Genomic DNA, 17,328 nt, shown 5'->3' on the forward strand with positions numbered 1-17,328 from the left:
AATCAATTCTTTTTAAAATATCTTTAAACCAGGGTGTCACAGTCTCCGAACTCCTATAGATCTATCAACAACAATTTATGTTTTTCCAATCTATCTATCTATGTTTGCAAAAAAAAAGGGTCTATGACCAACCAATCAAAGAAATTAGAAGAAAATTAATCTGACATAAAGAAAGAAATAATAGAAAATTATAAACACGATAATATATGAATCTCAAATAATTCAAAGGTGAAAAGATAAATTAAACAAAACAATCTAAAAATACTACATTAAATTTTAAAATACAGTATTAGAAAAAAGACACATATATTAATCTTTTTTTTGGGTCAACATATTAATCTTACATATTCCAAACTGAAAAAGAAAAAGTAAGAGAAAATTTTGGTTTTAAAAAATAAGACAAATTTACCTTTCCATTAAAAAAAATTTACCAATAGAACAAAGTTGAAAACAATATTTTTAAATAAACTATTTTACTAGATGAAAAATATGAGACGATCTATGCTTATACTGAAATGAGTATTTACAAAATTTAGAATTAATAATTAACTGTATATTTTTCTTTCTATTCTTTGTAAATTAAAATTAAAATTAATAAATTAAAATTAAAAATAAGTAAATAATGTTATAGTTTCAAATTTTATGAAAAATATATATATATATATATATATATATAGAATCTTCTTATAATTATTAAAAAAAAATCAGTAATTTTGTAACTTTTCGATAATTATCTTTTTATATTATTAATATTGTTTAACACAAAATATTTTGTTTTTTGTTGTAATCTCAAATCTCTCATATTAAATATTAACTTTTACACATGTCAAAATCTCAGATTTATATAAACTTGACACATGTCAAAATCTTGTTAATGGTTAACTTTCAAAACTCAATTTTATATAATAAGATATCATGTTAATCAATTTATATACCCCTTAGGTGAATAATTAGGGGTGTTAATTGGATTGGCCCAGCCCGACTAGACCCGAAGCCGGCAAATCCCTCATTTGTTTGAGTCTGATCCGGTTCGAAATATTTCTGAGCCTATAATTCAAAGTTCGGTCCATTTTTAATAGGGCTACAAGATTTTGTTGGCTTTTTCCAAGCTTATCTTAAAAATAAAAAATAAAACAAACTAATAAATTTATAACATATCTTAAAAAAGCAATGTTTAAAGGTACACCATAAAACAAATCAACCAAATTTATATAACTCATCAATATTCACTAAAACTAATTTAATTTTTTTTAAAAAAAGTTTAAAACCAATAAATTTTTATACTTTAACCAAATAAAATAATATAGAAATCATATAAAATATCATAGATAAAAATTTTAAAAATAATAAGTAAGATTATTAAGTAAATATGAAAACTAGGTTAGAGTTTTAAATTTTATTTATAATAAATTATTAATTAAATATTTCAATCAAATAATAATGTTATTTTGTCTCGGATACGTGTGATTACTGGTTTCTTTTCAAAAAAGAAAATATTTTATACTCTTCTGAGTTTGGTGGCATGTGATAAAATGGGCGTGGATCTTAATTTTATCCAACCTATACTATCGGGCTTTAGCCTTTTCGGATTTCTCTCGCTGTAGATCATCAATATCAATCATCAATCAGTACTACTGGTACACAACTAACAAAGTCATCTCTCGTTGAATTGATTTTTTCCTGGGTCATTTAATTTGGTTTGACAAACAACTTGTATTTGAAGTTTCCCCGACTGTACCTAATTAAAAGTAATACAAATTTTGTGGAAATTGACTATTCAAACGTCTAGAACGCTTGGTAGTAGAAAGACTAGTAATAGTGAGTCAGCCAAGCTGTGTTGGATTTATTGCCTTTGTGGAGTAGAATGTAGTATTATTATATGTATATAAAAGAGAGATGGGGCACGAAACCATGTTATTTATCTTCTCACAATTCCCAGTTTTCTTCCTTACTTTTAATTCAAGAAAATCAAATGAAAGGCTTATGGAACTCAGCGAGTATCATTCCTATTACTCTTTGTTTTAATTTATTGTCCATCTATTATTTGAAAGACGTGCTTGCAGCTCCTACTAGGCATTTGTGTCGTCCCGAACAAAGGGATACACTTCTCGCTTTGGAAAACGAGTTTCATATTGGGAAGCTTAATTATTATTGTCAGCCGGAACGCATTGACTCTCATCGGAAGACGGAGTCATGGGGGAATAACAGCGACTGTTGTAGTTGGAAGGGTATCAAGTGCAATGCCAAGTCTGGAGAAGTGGTCGAGCTAGACCTTAGCTGCAGCGGCTTCCATGGCCGGTTTCATTCCAATAGCAGTCTTCAAAACCTTCCTTTTCTAACCACTCTTGACCTTTCATTTAACGATATTACTGGCCAAATCCCATATTGGATTGGAAACCTTTCTAATCTTATCTATCTTAGCTTTTCGGGAAATCATTTCAGTGGTCGGATTCCATCTTCCATTGGAAACTTTCTTCATCTCACCTCTCTCCACCTTTCGAATAATCATTTCACTGGTCGGATTCCATCTTCGGTTGGAAACCTTTTTCATCTCACCTATCTCGACCTTTCTGATATCAATTATCTGGTCAAATTCCGTTTTCGATTGGAAACCTTACTCAACTCTTCTTTCTCTCGCTTCCTAATAATCAATTATCTGGTGAAATACCATCTTCTTTTGGCAATCTAAACCAGCTAACCACTTTAGATGTTCAAAGCAATATGCTTTGTGGGAATTTCCCCAATGTACTACTGAATTTGACAGGGTTGTCACATTTATATATCTCCAACAATCAGTTCAGTGGTGCGCTTCCTCCGAATATCACTTCACTATCAAACTTAAGATGTTTTGACGCAAGTCACAATGATTTCACTGGAACTATCCCTTTTCGTCTCTTCACCATTCCTTCTTTGATAGATATTTTTTTGATTGATAACCAACTCAACGGCACTCTTGAGTTTGGTAATATTTCTTCACCATCTAACCTATACTCGTTAGACACTGGCAACAACAACTTCAAAGGGCCAATCCCGAGATCCATTTCCAAATTTGTCAACCTTCAGATACTTGACCTTTCTCATTTCGACACCCAAGGCCGCCTAGTTGACTTTAGTATCTTCTCTCCTCTCAAGTCTCTCGAAGATCTTGCCCTTTCCCATTTAAACACCACCACTACAATTGACTTGAATGATATCTTATCATATTCCAAAAGCCTCTCTATTATAGATCTCTCAGGCAACCATGTTTCAACAACAAACAAGAGTTTTGTTTCAAATCCCCCTTCACAGTTGATTAGATCTTTGTACTTGACAGACTGCGGTATCACCGAGTTTCCAGAGCTCTTAAGAACCCTACATTGGATGCAAGTTCTAGACATCTCCAACAACAAAATCGAAGGTCAAGTTCCTGGTTGGTTATGGACTCTACCAAATTTGTACGTCGTGGATCTTTCCAACAACTCTTTCAACGGTTTCCAAAGATCAAAGAAGAAACAAGGATTATCCTCTGTCCGGAAACCATCTATGCAGTACTTGCTTGGCTCCAACAACAACTTCACTGGCAAGATTCCTTCATTCATATGCGAGTTTCGTTCTCTAGAGACTCTCGATTTATCTGAAAACAACATTAACGGTTCAATCCCTCATTGTTTGGGAAATCTCAAGAGTAATCTTTCACATCTAAACCTTCGTCAGAATAATCTGAGTGGAGGTCTTCCAAAGCATATATTTGAAAATCTAAGGTCGCTTGACATTGGTCATAACCAACTTGTGGGAAAGCTTCCAAGATCTTTGAATCGTTTCTCAACACTTGAAGTTTTGAACGTGGAAAGCAACAGAATCAACGACACGTTTCCGTTCTGGTTGGGTTCTCTACAAAAGCTACAAGTTCTTGTCCTTCGCTCCAATGCATTTCATGGACCAATACATCAAGCCTCCTTCCCTCAGTTGCGGATCATCGACATATCGCATAATCACTTCAATGGAACTTTGCCTTCGGAATACTTTGTGAAGTGGAGTGCTATGTCGTCGAGTGCTACGTCAGCATTTATAACAGACGAAGATCGATCGAATGAAAATTACATGGGATCAACCTATTACTATGATTCAATGGTTTTGATGAATAAAGGCGTAGAGATGGAGCGACTACGTATCTTAAAAATCTTAACAACAATCGACTTTTCGGGAAACAAATTTGAAGGAAAGATTCCAAAGTCCATCAGTCTAATGAAAGAGCTTCATGTGCTCAACTTGTCAAACAATGCTTTCACTGGCAACATCCCTTCATCTATGGGGAACCTCACAGCTCTCGAGTCTTCGGACGTTTCCCAAAACATTCTTTCAGGAGAAATTCCAAAAGAGCTAGGCAACCTCTCCTACCTTGAATACATGAATTTCTCTCATAACCGGCTTTCAGGTCTAGTACCAGGGGGCACTCAATTTCAAACGCAGCCTTGCTCTTCCTTTGAAGATAACCTGGGACTTCTTTTTGGCTCTTCTCTTGACAAAGTTTGCGGCGATATTCACACGCCAGCATCGCATCAACAATATGAAACACCAGAATTAGAGGAAGAAGACGAAGAGGCGATTAGTTGGATAGTAGCTGCAATAGGGTTCGTACCTGGTATTGTATCTGGTTTGACATTTGGATACATATTGGTTTCCCGCAAACCAGAGTGGTTCATGAACCCTTTCGGCCAAAACAATCGTGGAGAACCACTACAACTCACTAGAGAGGTAATGTCCTCACTTTTATACGAATTTGTTAGCTTTCATCAGAATGAAATTATATTTGTTTAACAGCTATTTCGTTATTATAGGCTTATATAAAAGCCTATCTGAAGAATCTGGACGAGGAAAGTCAAAGTAACCACTCTTTAAGCCAGCTTTGTCCAAATCCAGATTGGTTTAGATTTCGGTTATTGTTCCCAGTTTAGGTTTGTGTGTTTCTCTTTTACTCTGTTTCGAACCTTAAATTACTCTCCCTTTAAATGCACATGTAATTTTTTTTTTCTGCGATGTTATCTTTACTTTTTCCTATTAGACTCTCGCATCTATATATACGTATGTCCATAGTTCATATCAATTAGTTACAGAAATACTGAGCAATTATTTTATTAGACGTTGACATAGCTATTTTATTTGTCAACAACCTGCTTCATTCTACACTTATTTCAGGGAACTTACAATGAGAATGGAGATGTGTGTTTTGAGGAAAATTTATGAGTTTCGTTGTGCCTTAAGGAGAACGAGTGATGATGATATGTTAAACGACTACTAGATAAAAAGTTGGGAAAGCAAGCCTCTGAGATTATTTAAAGGATCACTATTTTTTAGGGTTAAATTGAAGAAAAATGACCTGATAAGAAGATTTAATTAAGCAAATGACTATTTGTTAAGTTTCTATTAGCAATTTCTTCTTAAAATTATCACTTGTTTTGTATATTTGTACTCTCACAAAGGTTGAAAGATTACAAGATTCTCGAAGCTTGGCTGTGAGAGAGGCAAATTCTGTGGTACCAGTCCCTTCTTTACATTCATATCTTCCCTAGTGAAGTACGTCTGAAATTTATGCTCACTGTGAGAGGAAATAACAAGAATCTTAGAACTCTGATACTTTTTAGCACCTCATTGTCATTTGTTTTCTCAGGAAATTGATCTTCGATATGCTGTTCCGTTCGGGTTTTACAACGCTGCTCTCAACTTTGGTGTGTCTGGTGGTGTCTCCTTTCCGTGGGGAAGCGGATACCAGAACCGCCCTTCCTCTGTGCCAGAGAGATTCTTCTTGGGTGGCAATTCATCGCCTCTATGCTCTTTAGGTGGGCCATCTGCACTATGGGGATTCAAGACCAGAGGACTTGGTCCCAACGAGCCAAAGAGGAAAGGCCATAGTGAACGGGATTTTGTTGGAGGAGATGCTGCGGTGACTGCATTTGCGGATCTCTCATTTGATTTGCCAGTGAGATGGTTAAGAGAGAGAGGAATCCACGGGCACGTGTTTGCATCTGCGGGGAATATGACAAAGTTATCAGAAAATGAGTTTAGAAACTTCTCTGCGCCAAAGTTCTTGGAGACATTTAGAACTTCAGTTGGTGCTGGAATCGTCTTACCAACTAGTGTATTCCGTATGGAGGTTTGGTTCTCATCACTAATCTCCCTTTATGCATTTTTATCGAATGAGAAAGTGCAGTGATTAACACCAAAATTATTCATCTTTTTGTTTTTGTTATGAGACAGCTTAACTACTGCCATATATTGAAGAAACAAGAACACGATAAAGCGAGATCAGGGGTTTGCGTGACATTCTCTGCCTCGTCCTGAGAAATTTTTAGCTGAAGAAGGTACTCAAATATGATATGACTTCCTTTTTTTGGGTCTTAAAGCCGTGCCCCAGTGTCTGGCAGAATCTTTGATTTTATTGTTGAATCGAGAAAACTTTACAAAGAGAGTTGATTCTTTTTGGACAAACAACGTTTTGAAGTTTCCTGTACGTAATTAAAAGTAAGACACAATGTGTGGAAATTGACTATTCAACACGTACGAAGACAGTTATAGCAAATTAAGCTGTGTTGGATTTATTTTTGTGGACCATCATGTTACTTACGATCAGAATTTCCACCTTCGTCTTTGGTTTTTCATTATCGTTATGAAAGAAAACTAAAGTAAATTAGCTTGAGGACGAAACGCTAGCTCTTGGAACTCAATGAGTATCATTCCTATTACTTTTTATTTTCCATTCTTTTCATGGATTTCTCAATTTCTGGACAGGCAACCTTTTTCGATTTCCTGCACGTGTACTTTAACGTACGACAATAATGTGTGAATTCACTATTCAACTCAAACTCTTACTCTCTGCGTTTAACAGAACACTTCGTATTAATATTAGTCTACTACTATGTTTATGTATATTAAGAGATGGGTGCGAAGTCATTCTTACCTACCATAGCAATTTCTATATTTTCTTTTTCATTATTGATATTCAAAAAGGTTAATTAAGCGTAGAGAAGGATGAATGAAAGGCTTTTGGAATTCAAGGAGTATCATTGAATTCTTGTTACACTTTATTTTCTCATTTCATTCCTTCTTAATTTTGCGGACGTGCTTGCGGATCCGAGGCACTTGTGTCGTCCCGAACAAAGAGATGCGCTTCTCGAATTCAATAATGAGTTTATTGAGGTTCGGAAGCCTACCCTACCATTCATCATGAGTGTTATCGCAATAATTGCCGAGTAAGCCCTCATCCGACAAGGGAGCCATGGAGGAATAACAGCGATTGTTGTAATTAGGAAGGTACCACGTGCAATGCAAAGTCCGGGGAAGTGATCGAGCTAGAAGCTGCAGCTGCCTCCATCATTAATGAACTCGTGAGACGCTGTCGATCGCCATTAATCACTAAGAGTGACTAGTGAAAGAAGAAACAGAGGAACAGAGAAAGAGGAAAGATTGATTCTTATTACTTCAATCGATAGATTATAATACGGTGGCTTGTTCCTTTTTATATGGGGATACAAGGATACAAAAGTTTTAACCTAAGTTCTAGGAACTTCTAATCATTAGCTGTGACTGTGACGTGGCTACATTCGTCTTCACATGATTCAAGGGCAGCAAAACGATTGTTGGTTGTTATGGTCGTACTCTCTGCATATATTGTCCTATTTGTTGAGCTCTCACCTTTGTCGTGAACTGCAGGTGACCGTTGGACAGTTGTGGGCTTTGGAGAGCATTTCTTAGTTTGTGGCATTGTATTGGGCCGTGGTCCCAATATGCCTTTTTGCAAAGCCATGTCGTTTTGGACATTGGTCTTCACACTCCCCCGCAAACTTGGAGTAGGTGGCACACCAACGCCAAGTTTGAGCCTTAGAATCTCGAAGGGTCTTTGAGGCAGAGACTTGGTGAGTATATCGGCGAGTTGAAAATCAGCAGAGATATGATTCACGATGAGGTCTCCGAAAGCTACCTGTTCGCGAACGTAGTGGTAATGTGTAGCAAAATGTTTGGTGCAAGCATGGAAGCTGGGGTTTGCTGTAAGATAGACTGCAGAGAGGTTGTCACAGAAAAGTTCTTGAAGCAGGTTGACTAACCATGTGATTTCAGAGGCAGCTTCGGACATAGCCCTGTATTCAGCTTCAGTGGAGCTTTTAGAGACTGTGTCATGTTTTCTTGAGGACCAAGAGATCATATTTCGTCCGAGAAAAGTGCAGAATCCGCCAGTGGAGCGGCTGGACTTCTGACAACCGGTGTAGTCACTGTCACTATACGTCGTAAGCTTGTAATCTGTGTGCTTGTCAAAGGTGATACCCATGGTACTGGTTCCTTTGATATACCTTAGAATCCGTTTGAGAAGATTGAAGTCAGAGACCGTAGGTTCGTGCATCTTTTGGTATACGTAATTGACAGAAAATTGCAGGTCCGGTCTCGTTAGTGTCAAATATTGCAAGCGTCCAGCCAGACTACGAAAGTATTTGGGATTGGAGAACAGAGTAGATTGTTGTTGCTTCCGATTGAGTTGCTGAGGAAGAGGTGTTGCAACGGAGGCACACGTTGACATTCCTGCTGTAGCTAGTAAATCCTCTGCATATTTTTGTTGCGACAGAAACATTCCATTTTCAGTGTATTGAATTTGGATCCCAAGAAAGTAATGAAGCTTACCAAGGCCCTTCATTCGAAAATGTATGTTCAGCTGTGAAAGGAGATCAGAGAGTAATTCAGAGGAATTTTCTGTGATGGCCATGTCATCAACATAAAGCAGGAGCATGATGACATTTTTTCCTTTGTAGCAAACAAAAAGAGAAGGATCCCTCAGACTACAAGTAAAGCCAAAATTAAGCAAGAAGGTGCTGAACTTATCGAACCAAGCCCTTGGCGACTGTTTGAGACTGTAAAGGGACTTGTGCAATAGACATACATGATCCGGGTATCTCTCATCAACGAATCCGGCTGGTTGCCTCATATAAACGGTTTCAGTGAGATCGCCGTGTAGAAAAGCGTTTTTCACGTCCATTTGTTTGACTTCCCAGTTCATCATTGTGGCAAAATGTAGAACTGCTCGAACTGTTGCTGTCCTGACTACTGGACTATATGTCTCAAGGTAGTCAATTCCTTCTTCCTGCTTGAATCCTTGAGCTACGAGTCTGGCTTTGTACTTGTCCAATGAGCCATCTGCATTAAGTTTAACTCGAAAAACCCATTTTGATCCAAGGACGTGCATATCTGGTGAAGGAGGGACTAATGAGAAGGTATTTGCTTCTTTGCAATTTCCCATTTCTTCATTCATTGCTCCTGTTCAGTTGGGATCCTTGAGAGCTTCAGTCACTGTTTCAGGTTTAGGATAGGAGACCTTCTTTGTGAGGAGGGCATATCTTGGATTTGGTTTAGAAATTCCTACTTTGGATCGAGTGTTCATTGGGTGAGTCGAGGCTGACACATAATGTACATTGGTCATGACATCTTCTGCTGAATTTTGAGTGGTATCTGCTGAATGTTGCACACTTGGAGCTGATGATTGAGAGTTGTTGCCTATAGGAACAAGGTCTAAGCTTGCCGTACACCCAGAACTCTCATCATCAGTCCTTTGTGGTGATTCAATGATTACCTCTGTCGTGTTGATTATTGTTTCTGCATCAGTTCTTCTAATGGTGGTTTCACTTTCTGAATTCACTGGTATTACAGGAGCTTGAGCAGCAGCTACTACTAACTCACCTGTCACAGGAATGGAAATCGTAGGAGCAGGTGGAGAAGATTCTATTTGATCAGTGATCGCGGATTCAGATGAGAACTGCTTTAGCCAAGCTGTGTAGAGAGGAGTAGGTGCAGACTGCTGCAGATGTCTGTAAGTGTTTGTAAAGGGAAAGTCTGTCTCATCAAACACGACGTGGCGACTAAGATAGACACGCCCAGTTGGGGGATAGAAACAGCGATACCTGATATGTTACGGTTTTGACTCACTTTGACCCCGTTTATTTGATAGTTTTGTAGTTGTTTGAGTCCTTTTCAGGTTATAATAAGAGGCTAGGAAGCTAAAAGCAAGGATTGGAACAGCGGGAGCAATCGGAGCAGAAAGGAGTTGAATTGGAGCAGAAAAGCTGATTTTAGACCCAGGAGCACATGCTCCCGATTTCCAAGCACATGCTCCCAACTCTACGGTTTCATGACGACACGTGGCAAGCATCTAGGCGCCGATTCCCTGCCTAATTCCCCTTATTTTAGGCGATCTTTTGTGAGAGAAAGAGAGAGGAGATCGATTTTTAATAGGGAGATTTAAATTTGGATTCTTTCCTTATTTTTCTCTACTTGTATGCTATTTAACCTAGGGTTTTTAGGAGAGAGGATATTCTTTTCTTTTGGTTTTTGAGCAACGTTTTTGTGAGAGGAAGAAGAGCGGCCACCTTGTGAAGCATTCTCTGAACCCTTTTTATTTTTATGTCATTGAATTTCTCATCTTTTGCTATGATTCATTTCTCTATGTCTGAGTAGTTTTCTTTGCTAGATTAGGGGTTTCAAAAGGGGTTTCATGGGTTAGCAACAGAACACAAATAGGGCTTTATATAATCGATTGTCTTCACTATTGTTAGACTTAATGCTTAGGTTGATTTGATCACCCAATCTATGATTCTAGGTTTATCTATTCATCAAAAGTGTAATAGGTTGCTAGAAAAGACATTAGTGGGCAAATTATCCTAGACCTGCGAAAGTTGATGTGTAGGTGATTTGTGAACTTATCATTCCTGTTCTTTAATGCTTGTCTGCGATTCTGGGCTCAAACGACAGTTTATGGTTTATGGACCGCCGAGCATGTGCTCCGGATGTCTGAGCACATGCTCCGCGTTTCCGCACAGAATCGATCAGATAGAGTTATTGATGCCACGACAGTGGATCAGTTTATATTTATGTTTGAGTTCTAGACTGGTACTTAATCTATGCCCTGAATAGTTGTTTAGTTACTGTCTCTGAAATTCCCGAGAATTACCCGTGATCTAGTGTTTTGCTTATTGCCTTTTTATACCATTTTAGTCGCGTTACTGTTACCAAACAAACCCAACTTTGAATTGTCTTAGCTTGAAATTGAACAAATAGAACCATAGAGTAAAACTTGGTCTTCGTGGGATGCGACCCCTAAGTACCACTTATTTGCTGTGCATTTGCAGTAGGAAAATAAGGTTTAAAACTCTGTGTATCAAGTTTTTGGCACCGTTGCCGGGGACCAAATTTTTACCTTTGGTTTTCGGCGAAATTACTAGACTAAGACCTTACTGATTTGTCTTTCTGCTTCTTCTTTGCGTGTGTTTCAGGTGCATGTCAAGAAGATCTACAAGAAGAAACAACACCGAAGAACTAGTCGCTTTGTCAGCCGCAGAGCTCTCTTTGGCAGAAAGAACAAACCGCAAGAACAGAAAGTTTCAATCCGTCAACATGGGTGACAACATAAACAATGAGGATATGGCTGCCGAGTTGCAGCAACTTTGACAACAGTTGGGGCAGTTGCTCCGTGCTCAACACGAAAGAGCCGCGCCGCCGCAACCGTCCATTGGGGAAAAGGACAACCCGCATGTGTCCTACACCAACCGAGCGGCGATTGTTCCTCCCACCATCCCGAACCAAGATTTTGAGATCAAGCCACAGATGATCTCTATAGTGAAGCAGCACCTATTCACGGTCTCCCAGCTGAGATTCCGATGGACCACATCGAGAATTTTGAGGAGATATGTAGCACCACTGGTTCAAATGGGATACCGCCAGGCTTTCTGAACTGCAAGCTCTTTCCCTTCTCTCTTGCGGATAGAGCTTCGCATTGGCTGAAGTCATTGCCACCTGGGTCTCTGACATCATGGGAACAGTGTAGGTCTGCGTTTCTGGACCATTTCTACACAAAGGCTAAGACCGCTGCCCTGAGGAATAAGATTTCATCGTTCCAACAGCACACTGGAGAAGCCTTCTGCGAGGCTTGGGAGAGGTACAAAGAGTACCGTAGAGAGTGTCCGCACCATGGATTCAGTGATGAAAAGATTCTGGGCATTTTCTATGATGGAGTTAACTGGGACTACAGAAACGTTCTCAACTCGGCCAGCAATGGGGATTTTATGACAAAGTCTAAGGAAGGAGCATATCAGTTGATTGAGAACCTAGCTGCAAGCTCCAGCAACAAGGCTCCTGAGTATGACAGGTCCGTGAAGGTCAACAGTGTCGATACGCAAAAGATTGACAAGTTGACAGCCAAGGTGAACCTTCTTCTGAAGGGGAGCCAGAAAACTATCCATTTTGTCGATGAGACCGGAGACATGCCGCTAGCTCAGGAGATTTGTGATGGAGAGGATGAAACGATGGAGGTTAATTATGTGAGTGGGCAAGGTTTTGTGCAGAACAGGGGTTTCAACCCGAACTACAGAAGCCATCCGAATTTGTCCTATAGAAGCACCAACGTGGAGAACCCTCAGGATCAGGTGTATCCGCAGCAAGGAGCTCAGAATCAGATGGGTTATCAGAAAACCTTCTCAAACAACTTCCAAGGCAAACAGTTTGTACCCACTCAAAACCGCTTCGAAGGGGGGAACCAGCAGGCATATACAAGCGCTCAACAAGCACTGCCTTTCACCAACCAGCAGTTGGGACCTTCATCTGCTAGCAGCTCTCAAGATGAGCTGAAAAACATGATGCAACAACTCTTGGTGAATCAACAAAAAGCTTCAGTGGAAATCAACGCTAAGGTCGATATCATGTACAATGACCTTAATGGGAAGTATGAGGCAGTAATGTCACATGTGAAGAAGCTTGATGTTCAGGTTGCACAGACTGCTGAAGCTGTGAAAAGAACTCCTGGGACTCTGCCCGGAAAAGGGGAAGCAAACCCGCGAAACGAGTATGTCAATGCGATTGAGCTAAGGGGAGGAAAGAAGTTATCCCCTAGAGAAGCACCATCCACTAGGATTGACAAGGGCAAGGGTATTGCTGAAGAATACCTTCCTCAACATACTGCTGAGACTCCACCGTTGAGTCAAAAAGAAGCCGAAGCATCCAGCGAGCACGTGCTCCCGACTCCCGATCAGACCATTCCTACTGAGGTACCTCCTGCACGCGTGTACACCCCTAGGGTTCCTTACCCTGTTCCTCCTAAGAAATCTCGCAAGGATTTGGAGGATGCAAAGTGCAAGGAGATGTTGAGAGAATTGACGGTAAAACTACCCCTAGCTGATGCTGTTCAGATGATACCTGCTTTGAAGAGGTATGTGAAAGGGTTAGTTTTTGGGAGAGTGTCAGAGGAAGAGAACGTGATGATGGTTTCAAGAGAGTGCAGTGCTGTGCTGCAAAACAAAGTGCTAAAGAAGAGAGATGATCCAGGGCGATTTGTCTTATCCGTGAGAATTGGTAAAATGATTTTTGCAAACTCCCTCTGTGATCTAGGTTCCAGTATGAACCTTATGCCATATTCAGTGGCTAAAAGGCTGGGATACACGAAGTTCAAGTCTACACGGATTTCGTTAGTATTCGCGGATAGATCCACCAAGCGCCCCATAGGAGTGTTGGAGGATTTACATGTCCAGATAGGGAAAACGCTTATACCAGCAGACTTTGTGGTTCTGGAACTTGAAGAAGAACCACGTGACCCCCTGATCTTAGGTAGATCATTCTTATGCACAGCTGGTGCAATTATAGATGTGCAAGGGGGAGCGATCGATCTCCAGCTGGGGGATATGATTGCAAGGTTTGAGATGAACAAGCTGCTCAAGAAACCTATGATAGATGGTCAGACTTTTGTGGTTGATGATGGTTCAGAGGTCGCACATGAGGTTACCGATGAAGTTCTCACTCTCGACCCGTTGGAGGTTGCCTTGACAAAAACAGAGGGTAAGTATGGATTCTTGAATGAGGAAGCTGATGGTTTTACACGCATTTTGGATGCAGGTACACGGTTCCAGCAACTGGTAGCTTACGCCAGCCTAGACGATGAGAACCAATCAGGGGAGGAATCCGCCGAGGGAGCACCTGCTCCGGATTCCAGAGCACATGCTCCGGTAAAGTCAGCGGACGGTCCTTGGAGCGAGTTAAGAGCTCCAAAGGTAGAGCTAAAACCACTTCCAGCCGGACTAAGGTACGCGTTCCTAGGTCCTAACTCTACATACCCCGTGATAGTGAACTCTGAACTAAACAATGTAGAGACCGCTTTGCTCCTTTGTGAACTTAGGAAGTATAGAAATGCTCTAGGGTATTCACTAGATGACATCCCAGGAATCTCACCAGATCTTTGCATGCATAGGATACATCTAGAAGATGAATCAATGACTTCGGTAGAACATCAGAGGAGGTTGAACCCGAATCTAAAGAATGTTGTTAAGAAAGAGATAATGAAACTTCTAGATGCGGGTGTAATTTATGCTATTTCTGATAGTTCCTGGATTAGTCCAGTTCATGTAGTCGCATGTGTTGATTCCTACTAGGACAGTTACGGGACATCGCATGTGCATAGACTATAGAAAACTTAATACTGCGACCCGTAAGGATCATTTTCCTTTGCCGTTTATTGATCAAATGCTTGAGAGATTGGCTAACCATCCTTACTACTGTTTCTTAGATGGCTATTCAGGTTTCTTTCAGATCCCAATCCATCCCGACGATCAAGAGAAAACCACATTCACATGTCCCTACGGCACCTTTGCTTACCGCAGAATGCCGTTTGGCTTGTGCAATGCACCAGCGACCTCCCAACGATGCATGATGTCCATTTTCACTGACCTGATTGAGGATATAATGGAAGTTTTCATGGACGATTTCTCCGTCTGTGGGAGCTCATTTTCCGTTTGTTTGTCTAATTTGTGCAGGGTGTTGCAGCGGTGTGAAGACAAACATCTGGTGCTGAATTAGGAGAAATGCCACTTCATGGTCAGAGATGGGATAGTGCTGGGACACAAGATTTCTGAAAAGGGGATTGAGGTTGACAAAGCCAAGGTTGAGGTGATGATGAGTTTACAACCGCCTAATTCAGTAAAAGGGATCCGCAGTTTCCTTGGCCACGCCGGTTTCTACAGACGGTTCATTAAGGATTTCTCCTAGATAGCAAGACCACTTACCCAGCTATTGTGTAAGGAAGTGAAGTTTGATTTCGATTCTGCTTGCTTGGAGGCCTTTCACACGATCAAAGGAGCTTTGGTTAGCGCTCCGATTGTACAACCGCCAGATTGGGACCTTCCCTTTCAGGTCATGACTGATGCGAGTAATTATGTCGTGGGAGCAGTTCTGGGACAGAGAAAAGACAAGAAGCTGCACGTGATATACTATGCCAGCCGTACCTTGGATGAGGCTCAGTGCAAGTACGCTACAACCGAGAAAGAACTTTTAGCGGTTGTGTTTGCTTTTGAGAAGTTCCGATCATACCTTGTTGGTTCCAAAGTGGTTGTTCACACTGATCATGCAGCATTGAGGTATCTACTAACCAAGAAGGATGCAAAACCAAGGCTACTCCGTTGGATTTTGTTGCTTCAAGAGTTTGACTTGGAGATTAAAGACAAGAAGGGTATTGAGAACGGAGTTGCAGATCACTTGTCAAGAATGAGGATAGAAGAAGAGCTACCCTTGGATGATAGCCTTCCTGAAGAACATGTTTACTCGATCGGCATCTTTGATCCCGCCGAGCACATGCTCCGCCTGGGAGCACATGCTCCGCCTGGGAGCACATGCTCCGAAAACCCCGTGCAAGGCAATCGATACCAACAAACAGCCGAGTTTTCCTTGGTTTGGAGAGTATGCAAACTACCTAGCAGCATAGAAAGAACCTACTGAGTTTGTGGGGAACAAGAAGAAGAAGTTCCTAAAAGACATAAGGCGGTATTTTTGGGATGAGCCTTACCTCTATAGGCATTGCTCGGATGGTGTTTTCAGGAGGTGTGTGACTGAGGAGGAGGTTCCTGGAGTCTTGTTTCATTGCCATAGCTCACCCTATGTTGGACACTTTGCTACTTTCAAAACCGTGTCCAAAGCTCTTCAAGCGGATTATTGGTGGCCTACCATGTTCAGAGATGCGCAGCGGTTCGTGTCTACTTGCGACACATGTCAGAGACAAGGGAACATCAGCAGGAGGAATGAGATGCCTCAGAATTTCATCTTGGAGGTTGAGGTATTTGATGTTTGGGGAATTCACTTCATGGGACCTTTCCCGAACTCATTCGGCAATGAGTACATATTGGTGGCTGTAGATTACGTGTCCAAGTAGGTTGAAGCTTTAGCCAGCCCCAATAATGATGCAAAGACCGTGCTCAAGATTTTCAAGTCGGTTATTTTCCCACGGTTTGGTGTCCCACGGGTAGTCATTAGCGATGGTGGATCGCATTTCATTAACAAGGTCTTTGAAAGTCTTCTCAAGAAGAATGGAGTGAGGCACAAGGTCGCCACCCCCTACCACCCACAAACAAGCGGCCAAGTTGAGATCTCTAACCGGGAGATCAAGAGCATTTTGCAAAAAATAGTGAACACAACAAGGAAGGATTGGTCTCTGAAGCTAGATGAGGCTCTATGGGCTTATAGAACCGCCTACAAAACACCCCTGGGGACTACACCGTTTCACTTGGTGTATGGTAAGGCGTGTCACCTTCCTGTTGAGCTAGAGTACAAGGCTGCTTGGGCAGTGAAAATGTTGAACTTTGACACTAAGAGCGCCCATGAAAGGAGGAAGATACAACTGCATGAGCTAGAGAAGATTAGGCACCTCGCCTATGAAAACTCAAAACTCTACAAGGAGCGTACCAAAGCCTACCATGACAAGCGGATCCTCACTAGGACCTTTGCTCCTAATGATCAAGTCTTGTTGTTCAACTCTAGGCTGAAACTGTTTCTGGGAAAGCTAAGATCACGATGGTCCGGACCCTTCACCATCAAGGAGATTAGACCATATGGGGCTGTTGTGTTGCTGGACACAAAAGGAGGAGAATTTGTGGTGAATGGACAGAGGCTGAAACAATATCTTGCCGCCTCTGAGCACGCAAGGGGTGAAACCTTCGCCCTAGGCGACCCTCCTACTGCCTAAGGAGCTTTCGAGTCAAGCTAACGACTTAAAACAAGCGCTGGGTGGGAGGCAACCCACTAGGTATATATTGCTGAGTTTTTCTTTTTCTTTTTAGGATTTGTTTCTTCTCTTTTCGGTTTCAGGAATGTTGGAAGAAGATGCGGAGCACATGCTCGCAGGACGCGAGCAACCCGATGCACATGCTCGGCGAACTGAGAAAAAAAGAAAAAAGATGCGGAGCACATGCTCGCCGGACGCGAGCAACCCGATGCACATGCTCGGCAAACTGAGAACAAAAGAAGAAAAAGAGAAGAGCGATTGGGCCAGGTAAGTTTAATGAATTT

At 41.0% G+C, this 17,328-nt stretch overlaps 1 protein-coding gene, 1 non-coding gene and 1 pseudogene across 3 annotated transcripts; 2 read left to right on the top strand and 1 right to left on the bottom strand.

Annotated features, from left to right (window-relative positions):
• The first annotated feature begins 1,737 nt into the window (after positions 1-1,737).
• LOC104764851 (receptor-like protein 34 pseudogene) lies at positions 1,738-4,949 on the top strand (annotated as a pseudogene). Its single transcript, XR_015591411.1, has 2 exons — positions 1,738-4,734; positions 4,818-4,949. The product of XR_015591411.1 is annotated as a receptor-like protein 34 pseudogene (transcript).
• Positions 4,950-5,396: 447 nt separating this feature from the next.
• Positions 5,397-6,452, top strand: LOC147920189 (uncharacterized; the record flags this gene model as incomplete). The annotated part of the gene is made up of 3 exons (XM_087502704.1): positions 5,397-5,513; positions 5,648-6,130; positions 6,235-6,452. Coding segments are annotated over 3 exons (684 nt in total), but the record flags the coding sequence as incomplete, so codon positions are not given.
• Positions 6,453-11,879: 5,427 nt separating this feature from the next.
• Positions 11,880-11,986, bottom strand: LOC147920190 (small nucleolar RNA R71). The gene has a single exon (XR_015591917.1). It is a non-coding gene; the product is annotated as a small nucleolar RNA R71 (small nucleolar RNA).
• Positions 11,987-17,328: the final 5,342 nt, after the last annotated feature.

This window comes from Camelina sativa, chromosome 19 (genome assembly GCF_030686135.1).
Source record: "Camelina sativa cultivar CO46 ecotype springtype chromosome 19, ASM3068613v1".
NCBI classification, from domain to species: domain Eukaryota; kingdom Viridiplantae; phylum Streptophyta; class Magnoliopsida; order Brassicales; family Brassicaceae; genus Camelina; species Camelina sativa.